This window comes from Drosophila mojavensis, unplaced genomic scaffold, assembly GCF_018153725.1.
Source record: "Drosophila mojavensis isolate 15081-1352.22 unplaced genomic scaffold, ASM1815372v1 contig_36, whole genome shotgun sequence".
Classification (NCBI taxonomy): Eukaryota; Metazoa; Arthropoda; class Insecta; order Diptera; family Drosophilidae; genus Drosophila; species Drosophila mojavensis.
The window spans coordinates 9,413,107-9,438,722 of record NW_025318858.1 but is presented as its reverse complement, the minus strand read 5'-3'; the positions used below and the strand labels follow the sequence as shown (position 1 = coordinate 9,438,722).

The 25,616-nt window shown below is 33.1% G+C and overlaps 1 protein-coding gene across 1 annotated transcript in view; it reads right to left on the bottom strand.

Moving 5' to 3' along the window:
- Positions 1–25,616, bottom strand: part of LOC6576418 — a 58,415-nt gene that overhangs the window by 14,361 nt on the left and 18,438 nt on the right. Inside the window, exon 2 of the mRNA XM_002002372.4 lies at positions 24,478–24,940. Within this exon, the coding sequence (XP_002002408.2) occupies positions 24,478–24,691 (214 nt within the window). The 5' untranslated portion in view covers positions 24,692–24,940. The remainder of the gene's footprint in view (positions 1–24,477; positions 24,941–25,616) is intronic.

Genomic DNA, 25,616 nt, shown 5'->3' with positions numbered 1-25,616 from the left:
TTGTTAAGTTTAAAACAGATGCAAGAAATATATATATATATATATATATATATATATATATATATATATATATAGCTTTCTTTCTTGGTTAACTTTCGCCTTTCTATGTGATTTTCATAAATTTACTTTAAAAATTTTTCCTAAAAATTTTAAGTTTTCTTTTCATTTTTTCCTATATAAGAATTTTAAGATTTTTATAAATATGTATAGTCATGACCTTCCATTTAAGTGCTATTAAAATTAGTAAAATATGTTTGTTATGCTGCTTTTTAAGTTCTGTATCTTAATATTTATTTATTCAATTTTCAAGCTCTGTAATTTATTATTTATTTCATGTATAATTTCTCAGCTCTGTTGATATTTTGCACTCTTTGATTTTGCTATAAGCCAAAAAGTTGGATCAGTATTAATGGTACAAGCGCTCCACAATTTGCAGCAACTAAAACCCCCAAAACTTTTGACATATATTGCAGGGATTTTATTTTGCTATCTTCTTTGTGGCTTCCTTGCACATAAATACGTTGATTAGTTTTTTTGTTTTTTATTTTTAGTTACCGAATAATTTGTAAACAGCTCATCGGTTTAGACCTTTAGAATAATATATATACATAGATATATTCTTTTGTTGAATTTATAGACGCACACAAATTTTGAGTTAAATTTGCTTTCTCGATTTGGTTTCGTTCTCAGTCATTGACTTTGATAAGTTGGCTCATTTTGACAGCAAAACTTTGTAGACGAAATGCATTTGAATGTGACATTAAAAGCTGATCAAAAGTTAAGCAGCCAAATCGAAAACTGCGGGCCAAACACCTCAAAGTATTGTGCAAAACTCTGGCAAAAAAAGAAAAAACAAACAAACAAAACCCGCTGGCTAAACGGAGGGAGGATGCTGAGATGGGTTTGGGGTGGCTCTTGTGTTGGTGTGGCCAAAGTGTTGCCAAATAACGAGGGTGCCACTGAGAGTGTTGCCTTATGAGTGTTGCCACAGAAGTGACAACCAGACACGCATACACAGAGTGAGAGAGAGGGAGAGAGAGAGAGAGTGTGTGTGTGTGTGTGTGTAAGTGGGCGACTGAGCTGGAGTACCACTTCAGACCGAGACACGCGACCGCCGGCAGGACCGCAATGACCTGACCAGAAAAACTGCTCGCCAGCTGATGACTGGAGGACGACTGGCGACTGGTGACTGGCGACTGGCAACTGTCAACACCGCAACCAACACCAACAGGCGATCCGAGTGGACCCTGGACCCACTCTGTTCACTTTTTGACTGGCCATCCTTGTCTTGCAGCCATTTCAACTTTGGAATTTCAATAAGGTTCTGGATGTAGTCGAGCACAAATGCCGCAGGTGCTGGTAGGCATAAAAGGGTCACAGTGGGCAGCGGGGGGCGAGTAGCGGGCAGTGAGCAGCGGGAAATGTAAAAGTAAAGCAAATAAGCCAAAAAGTAAATACATAAATTAAACGTGTTAAGGCGCGTAATGTTCAATGCGTGAATTCAATGGAATTGTTTGCTTAACAACTGAATATTTGAGTTAAATAGCGTCAGGCAGCACAGTTTTCATTCCACAATTGAAAATCCACCGTTCGGCATATTTAATGTTGACAATTTAAATGGCTAAAGTTAAGTTAATAATTTAATTGTTATCAATAGCTGCTAGAAAAGCACTTGAGAAAATGTTACGTTATTAATTATATTACACATTTTTAATTTATCATATATATAGATAATTTATTATTATTTATTTATTGTATGCTTTCTATAATATTTTTATAAATTATTATTTTAAAATATGCTATTATTGGAATTTAAAACATTCGATTTAATTATATAAATTATATTTTAAATTTTTTAATGTTTCATATATATAGCCTACTTATTATTTTTTATTTATTATATTTTCATATATTATTATTTTAAAATATAACAGCCGTATGTCGAGGATTCAAGAAATTGTATATATTTATTGGGGAAAAAATTGTATTTATTACAAAGTGAAATTTAGCCAATTATATATTATCTACAGAATTAACCTAAAAAGATAAATGGCTTACAGACTTGATTTAATTGCATCTCACTAAATTTTCTATTGCTCAACGAGACTCTCTTCGTTTAATAAATGTAACTAAATTTATTGTATTATTGTTCATTTTTTATTTTTGGTAGCCTCTATCATTGAACCCAAAAATTGTTGTCGTCGTCTCTCAATTTTTCTCTATTTTCCAAACAATTTTTTATCATCAGCTGTCAATAGTTCATGCAGCTGGCCAGAGGAGTGGACAAACGAATGGGCAAAGAAAAACAGTGAAAATCATTACATAAAAAGTGTTTTATGTTTTGCTTTTGCAACTTTGACCAGGCGGCGTATGAGCAGCACACACACACACACACACAATATGTTGTTGTTGTGGTTGTTGTTGCTGTGAAGGGCTAGCTCTCGTATTGGAAGTATTCCAAACTTTCAAATAGCAACTACAACTGGGTTTGTGGCAGTAAGGTTGGTGTTGTTGCTGCTACAGCTTCTATTTTTGTTTGTATTTCGCCATAAAACTTCAAAAAATAAAAAAAAAAATAAAAAAGTAAGCTAAAAGAAGAAAAATATAGCAAATCGAAATAAACGCTTTTATATATATATCTGTATTTATGAACCCCATAAATATGTCAAATAAATTACAAAACAGTCAAAATATTGTGGCATCTGTGTGTTACGCTCCCTGTCGGTGTATGTGTGTGAAGTCATTTATGACGATAAGGTTATATGTTTATATATGTATGTATATACACATAGTTAGTTGGCCGTGCTGCGAGTACACACTGTAGCACAGTCGCGTGTCAACTTTATACGCTTGAATTGATTGGAATTTTATGCCTGAAAACAAAACAGATTTTTGGATCGAAAATATAGAATACTTTCTAGATAGGTTTTTTTTATTTAATTTTCTTCTTCTTTTTTTTATTATTATTATTTTTTTTTTTTTGCAAGGTTTAAAATAATATAATTATTATCTAAAATTTTGCAGAATTTTTGTAAACACTTTTAAGCAGTGTTAATTGAAATTTTTATTTATTTTATGTTTTAGCTTTCCGACTTCAAGAATATATATATATATATATATATATATATATATATATATATATATATATATTTTTAATATTTTAAAAATAACCATTTACTGTTTCTCGATGTCTTCACTCACACTTTGAGAAAAAAATGCTTAGAGAGCGTCGGTTCTTTAATTAGTTCGTTTGTGATCGGACGAGCTAGTTGCTCAATTACTAAGTCTCTTTGGACGAAGGTCAATCGTATCGTATATCTCTAAGCGATGTTCTATTCACACGAATAGATCAACTCAAGGCTCTCCACAGAAAACAGAAAAGAAAAGAACCGAAGACTTTTTGTTAAATCGTGAGCGAGTAAATGTTAATATAAACTGCTCATTAAGACAAAAGCAGGTGAGAATCACAATGGTAAGCAATGATGCTAAGCTTACGCTCCATAGCTAAAAGTTTCTGATATAATATCCACCTATTTTCAATATAGATACTTAATATTAGAAAATGCAGTCCAATGCTTTGGCATATGTCAAATAGTTCATTGGATTATGCAAGATTATCATTGGGAATGGCTTTTGCACATAAACGAAATTCGATTCTGCTTTGAGTCGAGCCATGAACAATTTTTAATTAGTTATCAAGTCAAATGCTTTGTGACTATGAAACGGGCAACAAATTAAAAACAAAATTGTTATATATGAGATAACATAGTTTAATCAAAAGCCACTCTAATAGGATTCTCTAAGTGCATTTGGCATTGGGTTTTATGCCAAACCTCAAAACATTTCGTTATATAAGCCTCTGATAATATTCGGGGGGGTCAATCATCAAAATCTGTGTGGCAAATTTTTGCCGCAATGCTAAACACAGTCAAAGCAGCAGAGGAGAGGGGTTCGCAGAGGAGGTTAGCAAAGCGGGATCATGTCATATGGGAGGAGCGCAACCCGCAGACAATTTCATTAGCGTATAAAGTAAAAAATTAAAAGTACATATACTGAACACACAGGCACACATAGGCACACATACATGCGCACAATAATGAGCATTGTGCGGCGGCTGCTGTGTGAGTAACCCGAAATGTACGAAAAGCTAAAAACAAACACAGCAACGCACGCCGCATTCACAAAATGTTTGTCACTGCAATGCAAAATGCGATTCACACACACACACACAGAGATTCATACTAACACGCATGCACAAGCACACCGATGTCGTCCTTTTGTGAATTGTATTTTTTGTTGGGCTGGTGGCAGGAGGCGTTGGGGTTCTTTTGGAGTTTTTGGTTGCCTGCGTTGCGCTCGACTATTAAATAAACATGCAAATTATTGCGCAATTTTTGATTACAATTTTTCAACAGGCAGCATCAACAGCAAGAACAGCAACAACAATGTTAACAACAACAGCGTCTGCCTGCATATTTGTGTATGTAAATGCCCACTGTGGCCCTCTAGCCACTCGCATTCGCACTCACACGCACACTCACACTCACACTCATGCAGCCATTCAATGCATGCATTTAACACTCAACGCCTATTTTGCATACAAATTTTATTATTATTGTACATATTTGTATTGAATCGCTGGCAATGCCGTGACAATGCTAACAATAACAACAACAACAACATTGAACATGTGTGTGTTTTTTTTTTTTTTTTTTTTTTTTGAAGCTTATGCAAAAATGAAAATCTGCAATTTCTCGTTTGACACTTGTTTGTTGTCATGTTTTCTATGCTTTCGACAATTATCAAAAAATAATAAAAAGAGCAAAACAGAGAGTTTTAGCTTCATACATAAATTGGAATCTTATATTTATATTTAAAATTCTAAAGAAATTCTCTTAGCTTCAGACTAAGTGTGATTTAAACAGCAATTTATTTATTCATATCTCAATTGATTTTATATCTCAAATAGCCTTTACTTTCTTAGGGATTCATCTCTTGTATGCATCGAGTTAAAAGCTTTAAAAACCCCCAAAAGGAATACACATTTTTTATGTGAATTTCGCATGTCTTTTTCTGTCAATATTTACATGCAAAATACAATTTTAATTTATGCAACAATCCATTTCTCGCATACGTCGAGCCGTAAATCGAGCCATCAAATGCAGCTATACAACACTTTAAATGGAAGACGTGCAGAATATATTTATACAGTGACCCAGAGAGGGGGGAGAAAACGTAAGCAAATGAATATGTTTCGAATGCTTTTTGTATGCGAGTTTTCAGAAACTGTTGTCACTCAGGTGCAACTACTGCGTATGACGAACTCAGTGTGTTGCCCTTTTTTTCTGGTATTCGTTATTTCGTAACTCCATTTACCTAACTGTCGCCCACTTTGAAGCCTGTGTTAATGGAGAAAAAACAGAGCTGAATAGTTGAGTTTTGAGGGGATTTTAAAAAATGTTTTTGAAAATGCGGTGAAAAAAAAAGAAGAAAATAAAATATCAAGTTAAGTATTACACTAGCTAAGATGAATTTGTTTAAAGAAAGCTGACTATGATATGCCCAGTTAACTTTATCTTTATATTTGTTTAAACAATTCTTCCTTATTTATTATTATTTTATTTATTTATTTATTTTTTTTTTATACGAATAATGGTAACTTCAGAGTCAATTCCAAATGCCAAATTCATATAAAAAATTTACTAAAATATTTGTTTTTATATTAAAATTACTGATAAATTTGTATTTTAGTATGTTGTTCAATATTTTATTTATTAAAAAAAATTTATCAAAAAAAAAAAAAAGGAGTAAAATATAAACTTAACTTATTTTTCAATCCTTTCATAAATGAATCACATTTTTTATAGGTGCGCTCCAAATAAGACCTAAAATAATCGCCATTGTACAAATAAAGTAAACAAAAAAAAATACCCAAAAGGAAAAAAAAACCGAACTGAATAACCATCAACAGGGAATGACCCGCGCGTTTTTCATTGCCTTGTTCATTGCATATCAATGGAAATGAGTTTTTACCAAAAGTTCCTCAGACTTTGCTCGTTGAGTGGGTGGGTTTTTGGTTTCACTGGGGATGAGGTGTCGCCATGCGCTGATGATGCTGTTGGCGACGCTTTGGCGGCCGCTAACAAATACACACACATACACACACACACATAAATATATATGTATATATCCACGCTCATGAATGGCATGCACTGAATTACTCAGTCTACAGCTTCAGCCCCCAACCCAACACACACAAACTGTCCTGAGTCAAGTCTGTTCTTTTGTATTCCTCTCGCTCAATGGAGATGACATGTCAAATGCATGAACAAATAGTCGTTGGATTTACTTCTGCTGCTTCTTCGCCGTCGTCTTCTTCTTCTTCAGCTTCTGCATCAGCATCATTGCTTTTTTGTTTGATAGATTCTCAATGAATTTTCGCTTATTTTCAATATATTTAAACGAATATATATATTATATACATATTTTATATAAATATATAGAAATAGATAGCTCAGAAAATTGATAAATAAAAGTAAACTCTTTATTAAAAAATGTAAGAAATAGAAAATAAATAAAAAAATATATAAATAATAAATTATATAATGTTAAATTAATTATAAAGTGCTCCAAGAATTAAAGCAAAATATTATACATTTTAGAAGAGTATTTAATATTTATGTATAGATTTTTATTAATAGCCAAATTATAAAAAATATATATTTATTTATTATTTATTTATAAATTTAACATTTGAAATTTACTGATTGTTCCGCAGCGAATGTTTGATAAGAACTTTGGTAGTTGTGCCATATTGAAACGAGAATATAATGTTAATGTCAAAACAATCAACTGGGGCAATCAATATGCGAATGGTCCCAAGGTATACGCCTCTCTATCTTTCTCCTTCTCGCTTTCTACTGCCAAGCTCGCACATTACAATACCATTTGAGTGCCATAAACAAAATATAAAATGTTGTGCATAAACACACACACACACAGCCAGATACATACACATATATTGCTATCTGTCGAGTGTCAGGAGTCGTCTCAGCCAATGTGCAATTCACATTTGGATTAAAGTGCTTGGGCTGCCGAAAAGTGCCAGCACGTCAAGAGCCACAAAATGCTGGTCGAGAGAGAGAGGCAGCAATGACAGCTGCTCCAAGGTGGCAGCGATACGCTCTCTCTCTCTCTCTCTCTCTCTCTCTCTATGCCTTTCTCGCTGTGGCCAAAACATTGTTTAGTAATTTATTTTATTTCACAGACAGTTTTTCCCATATCTACCGAAACTGATGCCCCATCTCGTCCACTTCTTTATCATCCAAACTGTTTGCTGTTGTTATTGTGATTGTTGTTATTGTATTTATTGTTGCTACTTATGCATCGTCATTGCAGCAGCTACTCGAACTCAAAACTCTAGGCTGAAAAATTGCCGAGCTACGTGCTGCATGCTGCTGGCCCAGGACAACGATGGAGGAACCAACGTACGAACAGATGAACGAACGTCCTTTGCATTTCGTATGCAAAGCATGAACCGTCCTGAGCTGCAGCCGAAGTTTCGGTGGGAGTTGAAAGTTGAAAGATAAATTGATATTTTGAGACTGCAAAGGATAGTATTTACTTTATGGCCAATGCGCATACTGTAAACTGTCCGTTGATATTTAAGCCAGAAAAAATGCAAAGTGGAAAAACGAAAATAAAAATCGAGCTGCAATAATAAAGTGAAGATGCAGCTACCTTATACTTTATTGAGATGCAGATATAATATTTTGATATTGGCTAGTATTATTATCGTTATTAGCATAAGGAAATTTATAAAATGGTTATAAGGGACAGATATCAAGCTATAAAAAATGTATAATAATTAAAAAATTTTGCAGTCAGCAATAATATTTATTTATATAAAATACAAAAGAATTTATGAATCAAGTATTTTAAAATGTGTATATATAAATTATAGAATGTAAATCAAATATAAAATCATTAATTCACATAAAATTAAAATTATTATTTTAAATTATTAAGATAAATTCATTTATTTACATAAATAAAATATTATTTTAAACTACTATAAAACCTGGAAATATCATTTTATTAATTTACATAAAATTCAAATATTTTTTACAATTTTTAAAAATGTTTCCAACCATATTAATCAATTTAGTTTGATAAACTCGAGCACAATTCGGTTCTCTTGAAAAAAAAAGAAGCAAAAATTCCTTAATTTGTCAACTTTTCAGTCCATTCGATTGTTCGCAGGGCATGTATACATACAAAAAAAAAAAAAAAAAAAAAAAAAAAGAAGCTGAACCCATCTGCCAAAGCTGCAATCCTTTTATTGTTCATTGGCTATCAGAATGCCTTAATTAAGAACGTTCCGACTTTTGCAGACAGTTCAGTAAACTGTGCAGCTGTCTCATTGCAACTCACTCTTGCCAGAAAAAAAAAAAAAAAAAAAAAATGAACCGGTTTACTACCTTGGCTGGGAGAAAAAAACAAAGGAAATGCAAACCGACAATTTGCAGTTTACAGTTAACAGCAGCAGGCAACAGAATATACGTGGCACGTTATTGCAAAAACACCGAAAACTGGTTTGTTTGATGGAACAATGTCTGCACAAATTCTATACGGACTCCTACGCTGTATATTATACATACAGACATATATACATACAATATATAAAGCGAGAAACCTCTGCAACGCCCTGATAGAACAAAAATGAAATTACGCATTTATATAGCTTTCCATTTGATGTGCACTCCATGGAGCTCTTGCTTAATAACTTTGGGGAACGTTCGTACTGTCAAATGGCATGAAGCCGCATCGAGGTGCAGCTAACAGCATTCCAATTAACAACGTTCCAATTGGAGGGCATGTTATTTAACCAATTGGAATCGCAATTGTCAGCTACAGCGACATCGACAGCGGAGAGCTTAAAGAGTTGCAATTGGCTAGTAACTTAAATCGGTCTAATTGGAGTGCTCATTGATAGTTCTATTAATAGCTAATTAGAAGAGAAAGTGAAAACTGGCGAGTGGAGTTGATGCAATTGTAGATAAAGCACTCAATCGAAATGAGAATATTTGGTATATTGGCTAGCTATTGATGTACCAGAAAGAAAAAATTTATTAGCTTATAATAGAAGAATTTTATAATAATAGAAAAATTGCAGAAGATCGTCAGCTTAGAAATATTTATATTTAGTCACAAATTTTGAATGTATCTTTCAGAGATATTTCATTTAGAAAATATAATAATTATAGATTAATTAGAGATCATCAGAAAATTTTAAAATCTATCTGAAAATTTTTTGAATTTATCATTCAGAGATAAGACAAAATTGGAACAGATTTTATTGAACAAAAATATTAGATTTATTATTATATTATTATTATATTTATTAATGAATCAAATGTGCTCATCGATTAAGTTCTTTATATTTAAGTTATTTTAATTTATTAATTTATATTTGAGTTATTTAAAAATTATTATTAGTATTTATCTTTGTGATAAGAATATTTATTTTGTTACTTTTTTTTTTAATTATTTCAGTCAAACTATTCCCATATATGATTCTACATAAAGCAGCTCTATTTTTCTTAAAGCCGTACACTCTTAGAAGATTATTATCGTATACATCTACTGAGCTACATACATCAGTGCCTAATCCGGTCTGGTCTAGCCGATGCCGGCTTAGACGACTTTGGCTAGAGCTAATCAGATTTATACAAATACGTCTAATGCAGTAATAAAGACCAAAAGCTACCAAATGCCATAGACAAGCAGCCAAAGCCACGCACAGGCGGCACTTGAAGAGCTGCTTATCAAATACAAATTACAAATCCAAAGCACAAAAAAAAAAAAAAAAAAAAAAAAAAAAAACAAAAAAAAAAAAAAAGAAGAGAGAACAAACAACAACATGAGGAGCCCACAGGAGGATATGGCATCGGCCACAAAGCACAAAAGCATGATTGAGGGCCCAATCTTTTATCAAATGAATGTGCCATAATAAATGTAGAAATAGAGGAGAAAAAAATAGATGAAGGAAGAAAGAGGCGAACTCTAGCAGACTTGTTGTTGACTTTAAGCTGGATATAAGCAGCACGCACAACAGGCACACACACAGCCACACACTCACACACACGCATAGATTGTCTATGTGTTGTACAGAAATCTTAAGTCGAGTCACTTCAACATAATCACACGACAAGCCGAAAAACAAAGCTAACGAACTAATAGATGGACACACAGATTGTTGTAACATGTTCTAGGATCCTTTGTTGTTGTTGCTGCTGTTGGTTGTTGCTATTGATAAGCATCGAATTCATTAATTTATATGTTCCATGGCCACCAGCCAGGCAGGCGGGCAGGCGGGCAGTCAAGCATTCTAGCCGAAGGAGTTGTCTTTGGCCACGTTTTCTACAGCATAGCTTTGTAATGTGAAACTAAGTGATTTGCTGTGCGTGTGCGTATGCGTGTGAGTGTGTGTGTGTACGTGTGTGTGTGTATATATATCTTCATTACAAATCCTAGCTGGGATTTGAAATGAAATGACTACTTCCACACACACTCACACACTCACACACACACACGCGCACTCTCTCACGCACACAACAACGTCTTTATGGCTTGACCAATCCAGTTGGCTTTAAGCACTAAGTTCAATCAATTTTGGTCAGACAAAGGACTTCGCAGCGGCCGTAGAAAAGTTTAGCCCGAAGCTTACAAACATGGCTCTGACAGCGTACAGTAAAATCTTCAACTTAAATAATGTGTCACAACAATTAATACAAAGAACAACAGCAAAATGAAAATGAAAATTAAGAAAAGAAAACCCTTTGAAATCGAAAGTACAATTTTGTGTTGACAAAGAGTCGTATACGTAATGTGCATACGCCTATTTAGCCGTGCCTTTGACAGCTCCGCCCTTTATGCTCTGTTTTGGGCCAAGCAAAAGTGTGGGCTCAAAACGAGCTGTCAGCCAAACTAAATGATATATGGCCAATCGATGATCTTTGACTAAGACAAAGCCAAATATTTACACAATTAGAAAAGATTCACAGGTCGCACAATAAATCACAAGCGAATTTAAGTGTGTGTGTGTGTGTGCGTTATAAATCAAATGTGTAATTAAAATGAGGGCCAGAAGAAGCAGAAAGTGTGGTTAATAATTTGCATGCCAAATGCAAGTGCAATTGGTCAATTAATGCACATAAAGCTGTTGACATTATCACCACATATACAATACATATACCTATATACAAATATTTACACATGCATTAAAGGATTTTTGCTTTCAGAGATATTCAATAATATTGAATGAGGCTTTCAGCATGCCAGCGTCATAGATAAGATTTCCAGCAAACATGAATTTGATAAATTATATTATATTATAAATGATATTAAAGGACTTCAGGGGCTTCAAGTGTAATTTTTGCAAAATATTTTATATCTCATTTTCCATTTCAAATACATTCCAGCAAATGTCTTCCAAACTCTGCTCAACTTTAGTTAAACTGAAATTCACATTGACTTGGTCATAGTCTAAGCCGCTCATTCATTAGCAGCCAGCCAGCTCTATGCTTGTGTGTGTGTATATGTGTTCAGCTAATTGACGTTTGGCCACACTGCACTGCAGAGCCGAGTGCCTCATTCATAGCAATTAAAAAATGCAGTTATGCATGATTTTGACGCAATGGCTGAGCAAAATCGAAAGCTAACGGCTCAATGCACACGGTAAATGGGCTACACGAAGCGTGTCCAGGTCACACACACCCACACACATACTGCATTGTGCCGTTTAGAGTCTGGCGCGTATGACCATAAAGTAGAGCAGAAATTTCAGCTAAGCACCTCAAAAGCTGCCTCAAAGAAAGCATCCTCATCAAAATGCAATAAGTGCCGAATCAAATTGGTCTATGTGCCACAGAAACACAGACAATGGCATTGGCAAATCGTTTGCCAGCCTCAATGGCCACACACAGCTCTGCATTTCAAGAGTTTGTCCAGCAGTCGAACTAATTAGAGAATATTGGAGAAATTCATGCAATTTTTATGTCTACTGGGATATTGGAACATATGAAAACACAGTTATGAGAGGGTAATCTTATTAAAGATATTTTAGTTATTCCGGTTCGCTCTTGGAGCACGCTTGATCAGAAATAAATGATATAAATATAGAGTCAAAAAATGTAATTCAATTCAATTCAAATTCAATCAACAATTTTGACTTTATATAGATATATTATATTACTTTTAAAGTAATTTTATTTTTATATTTTTTATATTTAAATACATTTGTTTTTATTTTTTTTAAAATATTATTTTATAGTTAAAAAACTATTAATCTATTTTTTTTTTTATTATTTTTTAATACCTTTGATAAAATTAATCACATCAATATTTTATATATAATATTAACCCATGCCTTTTATATTTTAAGCACTTTATCCTCATACAAATTCTCTGCCATATCGCAATAAAAATTGTTCATTAGAATTTCTCTCAAATTCCAAGTCGCAAATGCCAACAGGTGCCAAACAAAAAATCAGTTATCACGTTGCCAAATTGATTTAATTTTCTCTTTATTCGTCATTTTGTTGTTTGCCGTTGAAAATATTTGTGAATTAGCTATAAAATCCATTGCAAGCCATTTGTGTGTGCATACAAATTGCATTGCATACTTTCAGGTACGGCCAAATTGTTTTTCAATTTCTTAACAAAAAAGAGAACAAGAAGAAGCAAAGGTACAGATTGTAGCAAGTGGGGTGTATGGGGGGATTGGAATTCCTTGACTTGCCATTTGTCCACACAGTCAGCTAATTTTCACAGACATCAATTCGTAGTGAAGCTCAAAGTACGTGTGACAATGTGCCAGCTTCTCGATATTCATATTCAAGCGAAGCCAGCCACGCCTCCGTTTCGCCCCTTTTGTGCTCAGTTTTCAGCAAAGTTTACGCTGATTTTGGCACGCACACATTTTGCATACTGATCAGCAGCAATCAGCGAGGGTTGCTCGGCCGTCTCGGGAGGGGGCGTGGTCTTGTGGGTGTCTAAAGGTTTTGGTGGGGGTAGTGGGTGGGGCAGAGGCGCAAATTAAAATTCCACTTTGGCGTTTGGGGAATTCAATTATTTCTTTTCTCGCTTACTTCATGGTCATGCGAGTTGACATTGACAGTTGATTCTCTCTCTTCTTCTTTTGCTTCTTCTTCTTAGTCAGTTGCTGTGTGTGGTCAATAACTAGAATTTTGCAGCGATTCGATTTGCGCGCCGTCTATCGAAAAAAGAGAGAGAGAGAAAGAGAGAGAGAGAGAGAGAGAGAGAGAGAGCGGCCAAAAGGAAAGCGAAGACAAAGTGCCAGCGCATCATTTGCAGCAAATTTTGTATGCCCTGCAATTGCTGATGGCAGTGAAGTGGGTAGCATAGGTCGAAGAAGAAGCAGAATGGAATGTGGGGTAAATTGATTTTTATATAAATTACTTTTTTAATTTAAAGCTTTCAAACCTCTTAATGCCATACTTTAGCATTATTCCGATTATATTTTTGAAAAAATATGCAATGATATAATGAGAATCTACGAGTTCATACTAAGAGATTACCATAAAGCTTTACAAAATCTTTTAAATATTTTTATTTTTTATTCTTTATAATTTTTCTAAACCAATTCTATTCATTAAAATAAAATTTGTAAATTACTAAATATTTTTGCACTTGTATAGGGTATATCAGGGTCAGTCATCTTCTCCCATTTGGCATTGCCACTTGTTCTTTCTTTTGCAGATTTATTGCCTCGAGTGGCATCTGCCAATTGTCGCCCCAATGCAATCAGCGTGTTTATTGATTTGGAAAATTAAATATTTTTCTTTCGGGCGCGTGCCAAAAGTCGCGGCCCATAAATTAACATCGTGATTTGTCGCTGCCTCGCACATATTTGTGTTTGCCTATGAAATTTCCGGCACATTTTAATTAGCTATTGATAGAAAATGTTCCAACAAGTAAACTGAAGTAAGAAGTAAATGACAAACACACACACACACACACACATGCACTCAGACGCACACATATGCAAGTTAATGTAATTCACTAAAAGCAAAAACTTGTTGTAAAGAGCAGGCTGCAAATGAGTTGCAAGGGACGTGGGGATGACGCAGGGGTATGCAGCGAAATATGTGTGAAAAATTTATTTCGCTTGCTTAACGGAAATGTATAAATTGCATTTTGTGGCGAAGTGGAGAAACAGAGTTGGTGGTGCAGCAGAAGCAGCAGAAGCTGAGCTAAGTGGAAACTACAGCTGGAGGATGTTGTGCTAGATTTATCCCAAGCATACACGCACATCTGCAAAAAAAAGTATTAAAAAAAAAAAAATAGGAGGAAACTACCTCAACAAAGCTAGACACCTGCGCTGGTTAAATACAGGCGACAAAGTTGTCAGAAAGCATTGCAATTTTGAAGTAGGTTACGCATTATTAATATTTATATTCTTATTTCGCAAAGTATTTTAGTTACTTTTATTTATATATTGTTCTAATATTATTATTGTCTTAATTCTGAAAAAAAAAAAAAAACAAAATTATAATAAAAAATAGTATTATTTTTTTTTAATTGTTTACTTATAAATACAGAAGAAAAATTATGTTATTATTTTTGATTTTAAATTAAATTTCAAATAGGTTATATTTTTAGGTTATTAATTAGTTTACAGAATTGACTTAATTGTCAATAATAATACGAGCAAAAAAAAAAAAATATATATATATAAAGTATATATAAACATAATATATTTTTATCTAAAACAGTACAAAAAACTGGTTTCAAAATTATTCTGAAACTTACAAGTATTTCTTATTTATTAGAATTTTTCTAACTCTTTTCATAACTTTTCCCAATTAAATTTATTTATTTCAGTCTAAAGTTGTTTTCTAATTGACAAATCTAAATAAAATTCAATTTTTTATTGGTTTCAGAAAATTATTTTTTCTTTTAGTGTCGGTGGATAATCTAAAAGGCAACACACAAAACCATGCACACTAACACACACCCATGCCCACTTACACGCACACATAGATACGGAGACACACCAGCAGAGTAGACCAAAAATGAAAGTGTTAAGAGCATTTTCTGCACTCGTTCTGCACATTTTTCAGCGTCATTCTTTTACATCTTTTGGCGAAAAAAGCACTTTACACTAATGCACCTTAAAATTTAAAGATGTCATAACATAAACATTTATCCTGACGCCAATGCATTGGCGACGTCGACGGCCAGGACAGGTGTATAGATTATCCTTGGCTGCGGTTCGGTCAGAGCCGCAATGCTTATCTTATGACGTTGCATAAACGAAAATCATGTTTGAATGTATGCGTGTGTAAACTATATAAGACTAGAATTTAAAGGGCATTTCGGATTGAAATCGATAGAATATGAAATCTCATTAAATCACAGTGTTTTTGCTGAACATAAACTGCAAATTCATTTTCAATTAAAAAAATTCATTTACATTCATTTCAACTTCATCTGGCTGGACTTTATATTCTGCTAAAAATTTCTATTAATTAATGAAGCTTTACATTGAGCTGCAAAAAATTCGAACCGCCCCAACAGTCGAGCAATTTATTTGCCAAAGCCAACGCATAATTTTTGCGCTGTGTAAAAAATGCTTTGGCATTTAATTAGCTACTTAGCGTAGAGCCCATGCTTTGTCCAAAGGAAAACACCCAGCCCCGCACATATCATCATAATAAGCATTCCACTTTAGGCTAATTGATTTTCCATGCCAATAATAAACACTTGTCTGCCACAGCTCGAGCTGCTAGGCAAGAAACCATCCCCAAAAAGCACAAGCACATAAATTCCAAAAGCAAATGAAAGCGAACCAAGAAAAAAAAAAGCCAAAAAACACAAAATGAAGCAAAAATTAAAATGAAAATGAAAACAATGCCGGGGCAAGAGGCTCGACAACTTGGATTACGTTTGGAGTGTGAGCAAATATTTAATTTATTTCAATTTCACTTTTAATTTAGGCACTAATCTAGGCAATTTGTACACTTACACGCCATTAAGCGGGACGACGACCAACTTATCCCAAAGAAAACAAGTCAAAATACGCTCTGCGACACCTCGATGCTAAGATACTCTTCAAGAAGTCGTAACGAAACTTGGTCTTATTGGTTAAGGCAGAAGTAGTAATTGAGGAATAAAATAATATATAACGGTTTGTATTAAATAATAATTATTATATGTTAGACAGCAAATGAAAATATATTTTTAAGAAAATATTTTATATCAGCTAAGCGGGCTTTGTTTGCTTCTTTAATGGCAGAGAAATTATTCAGGCGAATAGGTATTTTAATATTTTTTTTAGATAATCAAATAAGTTTAGGGATTTTTTTAAAGAAATTCACGTAAGTTTTGTAAAAGTGATTTCCCATATATTCAGATTTATATATAGAGTGTTTGAGTCTAGATCTCGACATATAAATATATATAATTGAATAATTTTAATGACAGTTTATCTTTGTCTTTGTTTATATATTTTAATTTTAATAAAGACATATATTTATGAGCTTGAACTTACTAATATATTTTATTAAATATATATTTATATACTTAAAAATATATTATTTTATTTATTTTAAAGTTCTTCAGATTTTGTTGTTGTTTGTTTTATTTGTTATTTTTTAATCAAAAATGTATTAATTTATTTTTTTTCGGTTTATTTTTATTAAAAATATGAATTTAGGAATTCGTAATATTAAAAGTATTATTTTATTTTTAATAATATCAAATCATTATTATTGTCAAGTTATCAGTTTATTTATATATATATATTTTTTTAAATACTGATTTATTTAATTTATATTAAGTTTTTAGATATACAAAGCTTCATTTAATATACCTTTAAAGTTGAAAACTGTATATATGGAAAATGTGTCAATAAATTTACAAATATATATAAAAATATAATTTCTATAATACATCTCACAAGACAAACCTTTTTGAAAGTATTTTTGTCCCCGAAAATGTGTCCTAAATCCACATTAATTCATTCGCAGCTCAATTATCCCAATGTTTCCCTCATCGAATTGTTAAAATTGGACTTAAGTGTTCAGCCCTTGGATTATATTAAAAATCTTTTACCGAGCATATTTCTAAAGAGCTCTTATTAGCTACCCACGTACTTCTTTTAAGGCAGACAGCACACATGCGGCACACTTTACGAATATCATCTTACAATCCAACTTCTCTGCTGCCCCTCCTCTTGCCCCATGGCCATCGTCACTCAAGAGGCATATTCAGCCTCAAGTGGTAAACGGCGAACGCTTCGCTTCGTCACCCCCAAAAAGGAAACCGAAAATTCCGATAAAGGAGCTTCTTCTTTCCCTTTGGCATGTAATAAAAAATGCTCAGGGAATATTTATTTGTTTTCATTTATTTTCAATAATTTCAAATTTCCATTACATTAGTTTTGCTGCTCCACTCCGCTCCCTTGTCGGCTGTGAAATGTGCTTTATGCCTGCGCACGAAAAACAAACAAATTCGACGAAAATTCGCCCACGCATTTTGCTTTGATTACTAAACTAAATTTTTTTGGTCGCCTGCTCCAGCCCCGCCCTGTCTACACACCGCCATCGCCCCTGTAATTCAAAGTGGGTACAAATATATAAAAAAAAAAAGCGCTATCGCTCTTACCGAATTTCCTCCCTCTTTATCGTGTTACCCCTTGTCGGGGATTTGCTCTTTTGCTGGCCGAAAACTTTTCTCATTTCTACTTCAAGCAACATCAATACAATCAGGCGACCTCTGGCAACTTGAAACATATTCCTGGGGTTTTCCTCTACTTATTTGTTTTTTTTTCGTCTCTCCTAATTTTTCTTTTTTCCTGCAGGTTTTTGTCTCACTTTCTTGCCGAGTGACATTTGGCACTTGCTCTGAACTCGACTGAACTAAGCGGACGCGAACAAATTTACACATTTTTTGGTTGTTTAGTTCTCTGTTTCTTGGGCGGATTCTTCTTCCCCGCCTCGAATTTGCTTTTCGCTTTCCCACTCCAGACGTTTGTCATACAACTTCCGTTTCCTGTTCATTTGTTCACATTTCGCATGTCAGCTGCGAAGTTTTGGTTTTGGTTTCCCTCTCTATTTTTTTGTTTAATAAAACTGTCAACATTTGATGTAGATTTAGAAATTATGGTATGTTTTCTTTTTCTTTTTTTCGTTTGCCATAAACAAGGGTAAAAGATTGCTAAACAATCAGTCCAAGAAACTTTTCTCGATTATTAAGGAATGATTTGTTGTTATCGCTTTGTTAATCATTGATAGAGATAGAAAAGTTGAACTGAGCTAGAAATCAATTTGATGACTGGAAATGTCAACAAAAAGAAAGGCTTATGCTTTAAAAATTAAAAAAAAATATTTTTAAATTAAATAATTTAACAAAAAAAGAAATAAATCTTAAAATAAATAGGTATACATAAAATAAAAATAAAAAATAAAATAATTATACTTTTAAAGATAATAATTATGTAATAACTATTTTTAAATCATTTGAAAAGAAATTTTCTTTTTGTTTCGTAAATTTGTAATGCAAAATTTAAATTGCTAAACATTTTGCATTATTCTAATGTTGTATTAATGCGTTTACATATTTCATATAGTCTCCTTTCTTTTTTCGGATCTCTTTTCATATGAACTTTTCACAACATCCAAAACTTGTTTGGGTTTTAAGTCTTTTATGGCATTTTCATTGCTTAACTCACATGCCAGCATTTTTGTTTTCTTATTTTGAGTGTGTTTGTGAGCTTGCTTTTATAAGCGCATACATATGCATGAGATCATAAAGTTGGTGTGTGCCAGCGTCTCTCTCTCTCTCTCGCTCTCTCTCTCTCTTTCTGTGTGTGCGTCGTAGTACATTTGTTGTAAATGCAAAAAAATAGCCCAAGCTGAGTGGGAGTGGCAAACAAACGCACCCACACATTCATACATGTGTATGCATGCAGTTTCGTCGCTTCCTTTACCAACTCTTACTACCGCTCATTCTAGCTCTCTCTCTCTGTCCGTCTCGCTCACTCTCCCACGCTCTTTTTGTCCCACTCTGACGCACACGCACCGCACTCAGTCGTCAACGGTAATGAATGCATCCGGCATGCATTGAAAACTTGACTCATATTTCATAACCAAAATAAAACGCAACAACACGAGCAGCAACAACAACAACAACAAGAAGCACAACAACTCGGGTACATTGACCATCTTGTTGCTGTTGCAATTATTTGCTGGTGCTATTGTTGTTGCTGTTGGCACGAAAAAAATACCCGCATATTCATACACACGGAAACAGAAAGAGAGGGAGAGAGAAAGAGCGAGAATGAGAGAAGATATACTACTCTTTAAGCCCGTTTTTCAGCTGTTGCGTGTTGCTATTTTATTATATTTCATCAACTAGCACATTCCAAGGCTTTCCAGCAGCAAGCAAAACTAAAGCAAGAAAAAAAAAAATAAAATAAAATAAAATAAAAACAAAAAATAACAACAACAACAAAAAAAAAAAAAAAACATTGGAAATGCATTTCATATTTTAATGCAACTCAAGTTTTTATTTTATTATTTCTCGATTGTGCAAATTAAATGCAAATTTTCCAACAATTTTTTTTCAACTTTATCCTTCTGGCACTATCAAAATAACATTTTAAGTGCAGCTCAGCACACAGCTGACATCGCCAAGCCTCTTACGACTGATACACACACATTAAAGGATTTTCCAAAATGTTGAAAATAAAAAAAAAAACCCGACAGTCACAAATATTCAAAAGTGACATTATCAATTATTGACTGATAAATAAAGTGGTTCAATTTGTAGTTGATTGAGTTTTTTGGATCTGCATTTATTTATTGAAAAATATGCAAGCTCAAAGATGATTATTGGTTATCTTACAAATGTTAAATGAAAAAATAAATAAATAAATAAATGTTATTAAATTAAATAAATAAATATATATAAAAAAAAAACAAAATTTCTAAGCTTTTAAAAATATAAAAAAGATAAAAAATATATAATTCGAGGCATAATTTAAAAATCATAATAATTTACATATATATGTATATGTACGCAAAATTTAATTGTTTTTTAAACCCTGATCCCATTGGTCATCGCAGACCCCATAAAGTATATATATTCTTGATCAGCACGAAGAGCTGAATCGATATAGCTCTGTTCGTCTGTCCGTCCGTTCGTATGAGTGCGTCGATCTCAGAAGTTATAAGAGCTAGAGACTTGAAATTTGGCGTGTTTATCATACGTAGTACAAGTTTATCATATTTCTTCGATAAATCATCAGATAAGTTTTTTATCGAGAATAATCGAAAAATTGATTTAGTTTTTTCCGCCGAATTTGAACACTTTTAGACCTAGGGACTTTAACTTCAACAAAAGCTCGAAATTTTATTAATTATGAAGCATCATGTGTTTCTCTCTCTCTCTCTCTTTCTCTCTTACTCTATCTCTTACATTTTTCAATAAAAATTCAACAAATTGTAGCTCAAATTAGCTATGACATAGCTGTGTGAATAGCGGAACTAGCCGAAGACGATATTCATAACATATTCTCCCACAAATGGACACTCATATACTTATACAAATATATATATATCTATAGCTGTACTTTAATTACAATTTGTCATACCCAAAGCAAAGTCATTTGCATTGCAGGCCGGGCCATATTACATATATGCATATCTACATATATGTTGGGAGCTACCACTTGGAATGCATCCATTGAATGGGTAACTAGACAGAATCTGACAGCCAGCGCCCACGATAACTGAAGACGATGACAAAATGTGCTGTCAACTGTGTGTGTGTTTATGTGTGTGTGTGTATGTGTGCTGCGTAGGGGCTCCCCATTAGCTGCACCAAGTTGGCATGTCAAAACAGTAAACGGCAAATGTCTGCCAGACAAAAGACAAACACCCACAGAATCCACCTGAGGACATACCAAACTACAATAGCAAAAAAACAAATAAACAAAAAAGAAGAAAAAATGACAGAAGTGAAAGGAAATGGCAGCTGCAAAGTGCAAGTTCGTGTGCAATGCAAAGTGGGAGCGATGCTAGTGACTGGCCAGCGAGTGGATGAAGTGCGTGTGTGTGTGTATGTGTGTGTGCAGGGCGAGTGCATGCATAACGCACATAGTCTAAGATGCTGGTAAAACAAAGCACAGCACAACAGTGCGTATGTGCGATGTGAGAGCGATGAGCAGAGGCAAGTGGCAAGGCAACTGGCAATAACGAAAGCTGAGCGAAGTTTCGTGTGTAATTGAGGGTATTTTAAATATGCTATGCATTGTGTGACATTTAAAGTGAGAAGCTAATTAAGAGCTATCACACTCAGCTGCTTAATAATGTGTTAAAATTGCAAAGAGTTTGTTGAGAAATTCCATTTTATTAATTGAAAAAAAAAATAAAAATAAAAAAAAAATACATAAGTAAAATAAAAATTAATTTAAAATTATTATTGATACAGTGCCAATAATCAACCTTTGAAATGTGTTATGCACTGAGTAACATTTGAAATAAAATTAAAATTGATACATGTAAATTTTAAGAGCGAAGTGTGGAGTCTACATAAATCCCTATATAAAAATTGATTCAAATTGAAACGAATTTGTCAATGAAATATTAAAAATAGTCAAATAGACTAAATTTGTTTTATAGTGGGTAATATAGATAGATTTGGAGTTGATTTAGACAGATAGCATATATTATTTATATATTACAGTCATTGTGAGTCTTTGAGCTTAAAAACGGAGCATAAAAATGACCCCAATTGAAAACATGCTCAGTACTTGAAAGAACATTTTATAATTTGATCACATGTTGTCAAAGAATGACCTAAGGCAGAAGCCATTATATTACTTTATATTTTTATTTATTTTTATTTACTTATTCATTTATTTTAATTTTTTATTTTTATTTATTTATTCATTTATTTTAATTTTTTATTATTATTTATTTATTTATTTTTTTTTTTTTGAATATTTAGACGACAACATAAAAATTGTTTCACTCGGTCTTCAAAGGCTGAGTACATGTATTTTAATTATAATTATAATTATTGTGAATTTAAAATCATATAATTAATTAATTGTATTCTAATATATGCGAATACAATTGAAAAGCGTATATAGACTTTGCCATAAGCTCTAAAGGTTACAGCAAATGTTTATATACATGCATATTCATCAAAAGCAAGCGTTTAAGTTGATGTTTTAGTTGAGCCAACTTTATGTCGGTCTGCACACGCTGCCCCATGTCAGACGAAGGAACTAACATTCCCTGCCCAACTACTATTATTCTTTCATATTCATGCATGCAGTTAAAAACACAACAGCAACAACACAAAGAGCTCCAAACATTTCAAGCAATGTACTGTATATGGACATAAATTGCAAAACTATCGATTGAGCTGTGGCTGGATTCGCCATTGGAGTTGCTCAAAAGTTCAAATTGTTTCCGTTTAAAGAATGCCAGCTGGATGGAAAAGCGATTCTCCACTCTACTTGGGTAATTGCAAGAAAATCCTATTTAATCCCAGCAAATGCGACTTTATCACGCAAAAAATTATGAAATATTCACGAAACAGCGATTGCTTGTTCTTCGACTTTATTGTTGTTGTTGTTGTTGCTGTTGTTGCTTTTCCGCTTGTTTACACTTCTGCTGCTGTGGCTGCTATAGCTGTCTGCCGTTTCTTTGCCGCTTGCCTTTTGGCAGTATTCATAGAAAACCAAGTACGGCAAGAAATAAAATAGCAAATGGCAGTCAGAGTTTGCTTGGATATTGAGTAACTCATAGTTCCCTTTTAGCAACATCATCATTTTTGGGGTTTTCATCGAGTGCCCTGAGCACAACGCAATGGCCTGCTATGCTATTTCGCATTTATTGTTATTAAGACGCGAGGGTTAACCAAAGACAACAAAGGAAAAGGGAGAAAACTGTCTAGAAAATTGCGCTGTTAATAGCTTGAATTGTGATAGATGCAATTAACAATTGTCTTTTTCTTTTTTTTTTTTTTAAAGATATAAAAATGAGGGTGTGTTACATGTTTTCTATTGCTTTTAGAAGGGGATGGAGAGTTTCAGTTAGGTGGCATTGAGTATGCTAAATAAATAATTATGGATTTATGCAACATTTTTTTTTTTATTTAACATACAATATAATTTTAATATATTTTGTACTACTATATTCATTTATATATTATGCCCATTTTTTGTCTATTTATAAATGACCTTTTAATTTGTTGTTATATGTATAGTGCTTTAATATATATTTTTTTTCAATAGTGTGAACTTTTTTTTGTGTTAAACATTTTCAAATTTATTCCTCATATTTTTATTTTTATTTTCATTTTTAATATTTTATATATATTATTATTATATTTATTTACATTTTTTTTAATTTTAAATATTCTTATTTTGTTATAGATTTATTATTATTATTTATTATTATATTATTTGTTAATATTTTATATATATTATTATTATATTTATTTACATTTTTTTTTAATTTTAAATATTCTTATTTTGTTATAGATTTATTATTATTATTTATTATTATATTATTTGTTAATATTTTTTTAAAAGTCACTTAATTTTTTATTTTTAATTTTGTTATAGTTTTATAATGCCTATCTTTTATGTGTATTTAAACTCTATTAAAACATTCTTTTTGCCCCATCATGTTTCATTTATGTATGTGACAGCCCTCGTCAATTATTATTATGCTGTATAGCCACTGCCTCAGTGTTTCTACTCTTTCTCTCTCTGTCTCCCTTACTATCACCACTCTCTCTCTCTCTCTGACAAACTCTTTGCCCCGCTAAGCTCAGCTACCCTGTGTGCTGCTCTCCAATGTTTTATGCAGATGAATGCGCGCATTTATGAAAAATTTTGTTGTCATCGCTCAATTCGCTGATTATTGTTGTAGCTGTTGTTGTTGTTGTTACTGTTTTCACTTGCTACTGATGAGAAATAATGTTTGCGGAAAAATAAGATTTGTTTATTTTACGAACGATTGATTTTCCCGATCTCTCTCCTCTCCCACTATAGAACGGCGAACGTTCCAGAGTGCTACCCACACAGTGATTGCGTTCATTCTGTATCTTTTGCCTGTCACTTGTCCGCGCTTCATTTTGTGCAGCTTAAAAATTAATTATCGCCGGTCTCTGTCAAGCTCTGCCCAGCTCTGTTGTCATTTATTTTTCATCTTTATATATACGCTGATATATATATATATATATATATATTAATTTATATTTATATTTTCTTTTTCATCGTTTGTTGGCAAGTTTTGTAAATATTTTGTCAAAAAGTTCTTGCCGGACTTTGCGTAAATCTTCTACGAAATTAACTTCGATTTTTGGACTTTTTATTCTATTTTCCTTTCGATTTTTCTTTATTTTGATTTTTTTTTATCATTTACTTACCCGGCACGAACAGCAAGAGTAGCAGCATAGCCAGCCAGCATATGCAGCTGCTGCCTGCTGTTGTTGTTGCTGTTGTTTTTGTTGTCTGGGCACGCCCACGTTGCCCACAGGATGATGGCATTGTGCTGGCTGTTGTCCTGTTCGTCCTTCTGCTTAGCATTTGCATGCGAGCCTGCTGCCAGTTCTTATGCAGCATTGACAACATCATCGCCATACAATAAACCTAGTTTTTCTTTCACTATATATATAAATATATTTGTATAAGTATATGTATATATGTATTTTTTATAGTTCACTCAGTTGCGCGTTGTATTGTGTCTGGCGTAGCGGCGGGCGCTTCCTTTGGGCGAAAGCCTTATAAATATATATTGGCCAATAAATGTCAATTGTATTTGAGCCACTTTGTGGGCCAACGTTGTCTGGCTGTCTATATTTCCGATTTATATCGAGTCAGCGAAACCAACTGCAATTATATAGAGGTTAAGCATGGGTTAAGTTTTTTCTGTTTTTATAGACGAGTTGAGTCAAGTAAAACTCAATGAAACCACATTTATATGCTTAAAGTGGAATAATATTTATGTAGAGTAGATAAATGCAAATAAAAATAAAATATACAATCAATAAAATACCCAATCCAATCCACTGATTCAACTGCTCATTAGCTATTTATATTCAATTTGTATTTTATTTCGCTAAAACGAAAAATAGCAACTGGCCAAACAGCTAAAAGTTGCTGTTGCAATTTTGCTTTTAATTTGGTCAAAAAGTATCGAATCATCGAATTAATTTCAAAAATGCTTCATTCATTTCTGTTTTCATTGAATCGATGCTACAGTGATTCTATATGGTGAGACTTATGCTGTTTTTCATTCCCATTCTCTCTATCTCTCTCTGTCTCTCTCTCTCTCCCTCTATCTGTCTCTCTCTTTCTCTTCTTTTAGCTATCTTTGCTAAACCTAATGCCCAAGTAAACACTGAGATTAATGCAATTAACGCTGCACTTTAATTAAAAATCACTCCAAAAGCAAATGCACACATGCAGTCGACACACTCTGCTCCATACTCACACATACACACTCACACACATACAGACATCCCAATTCGATTCCATTTCAACACTAATCCGCGTGCAAATGAAA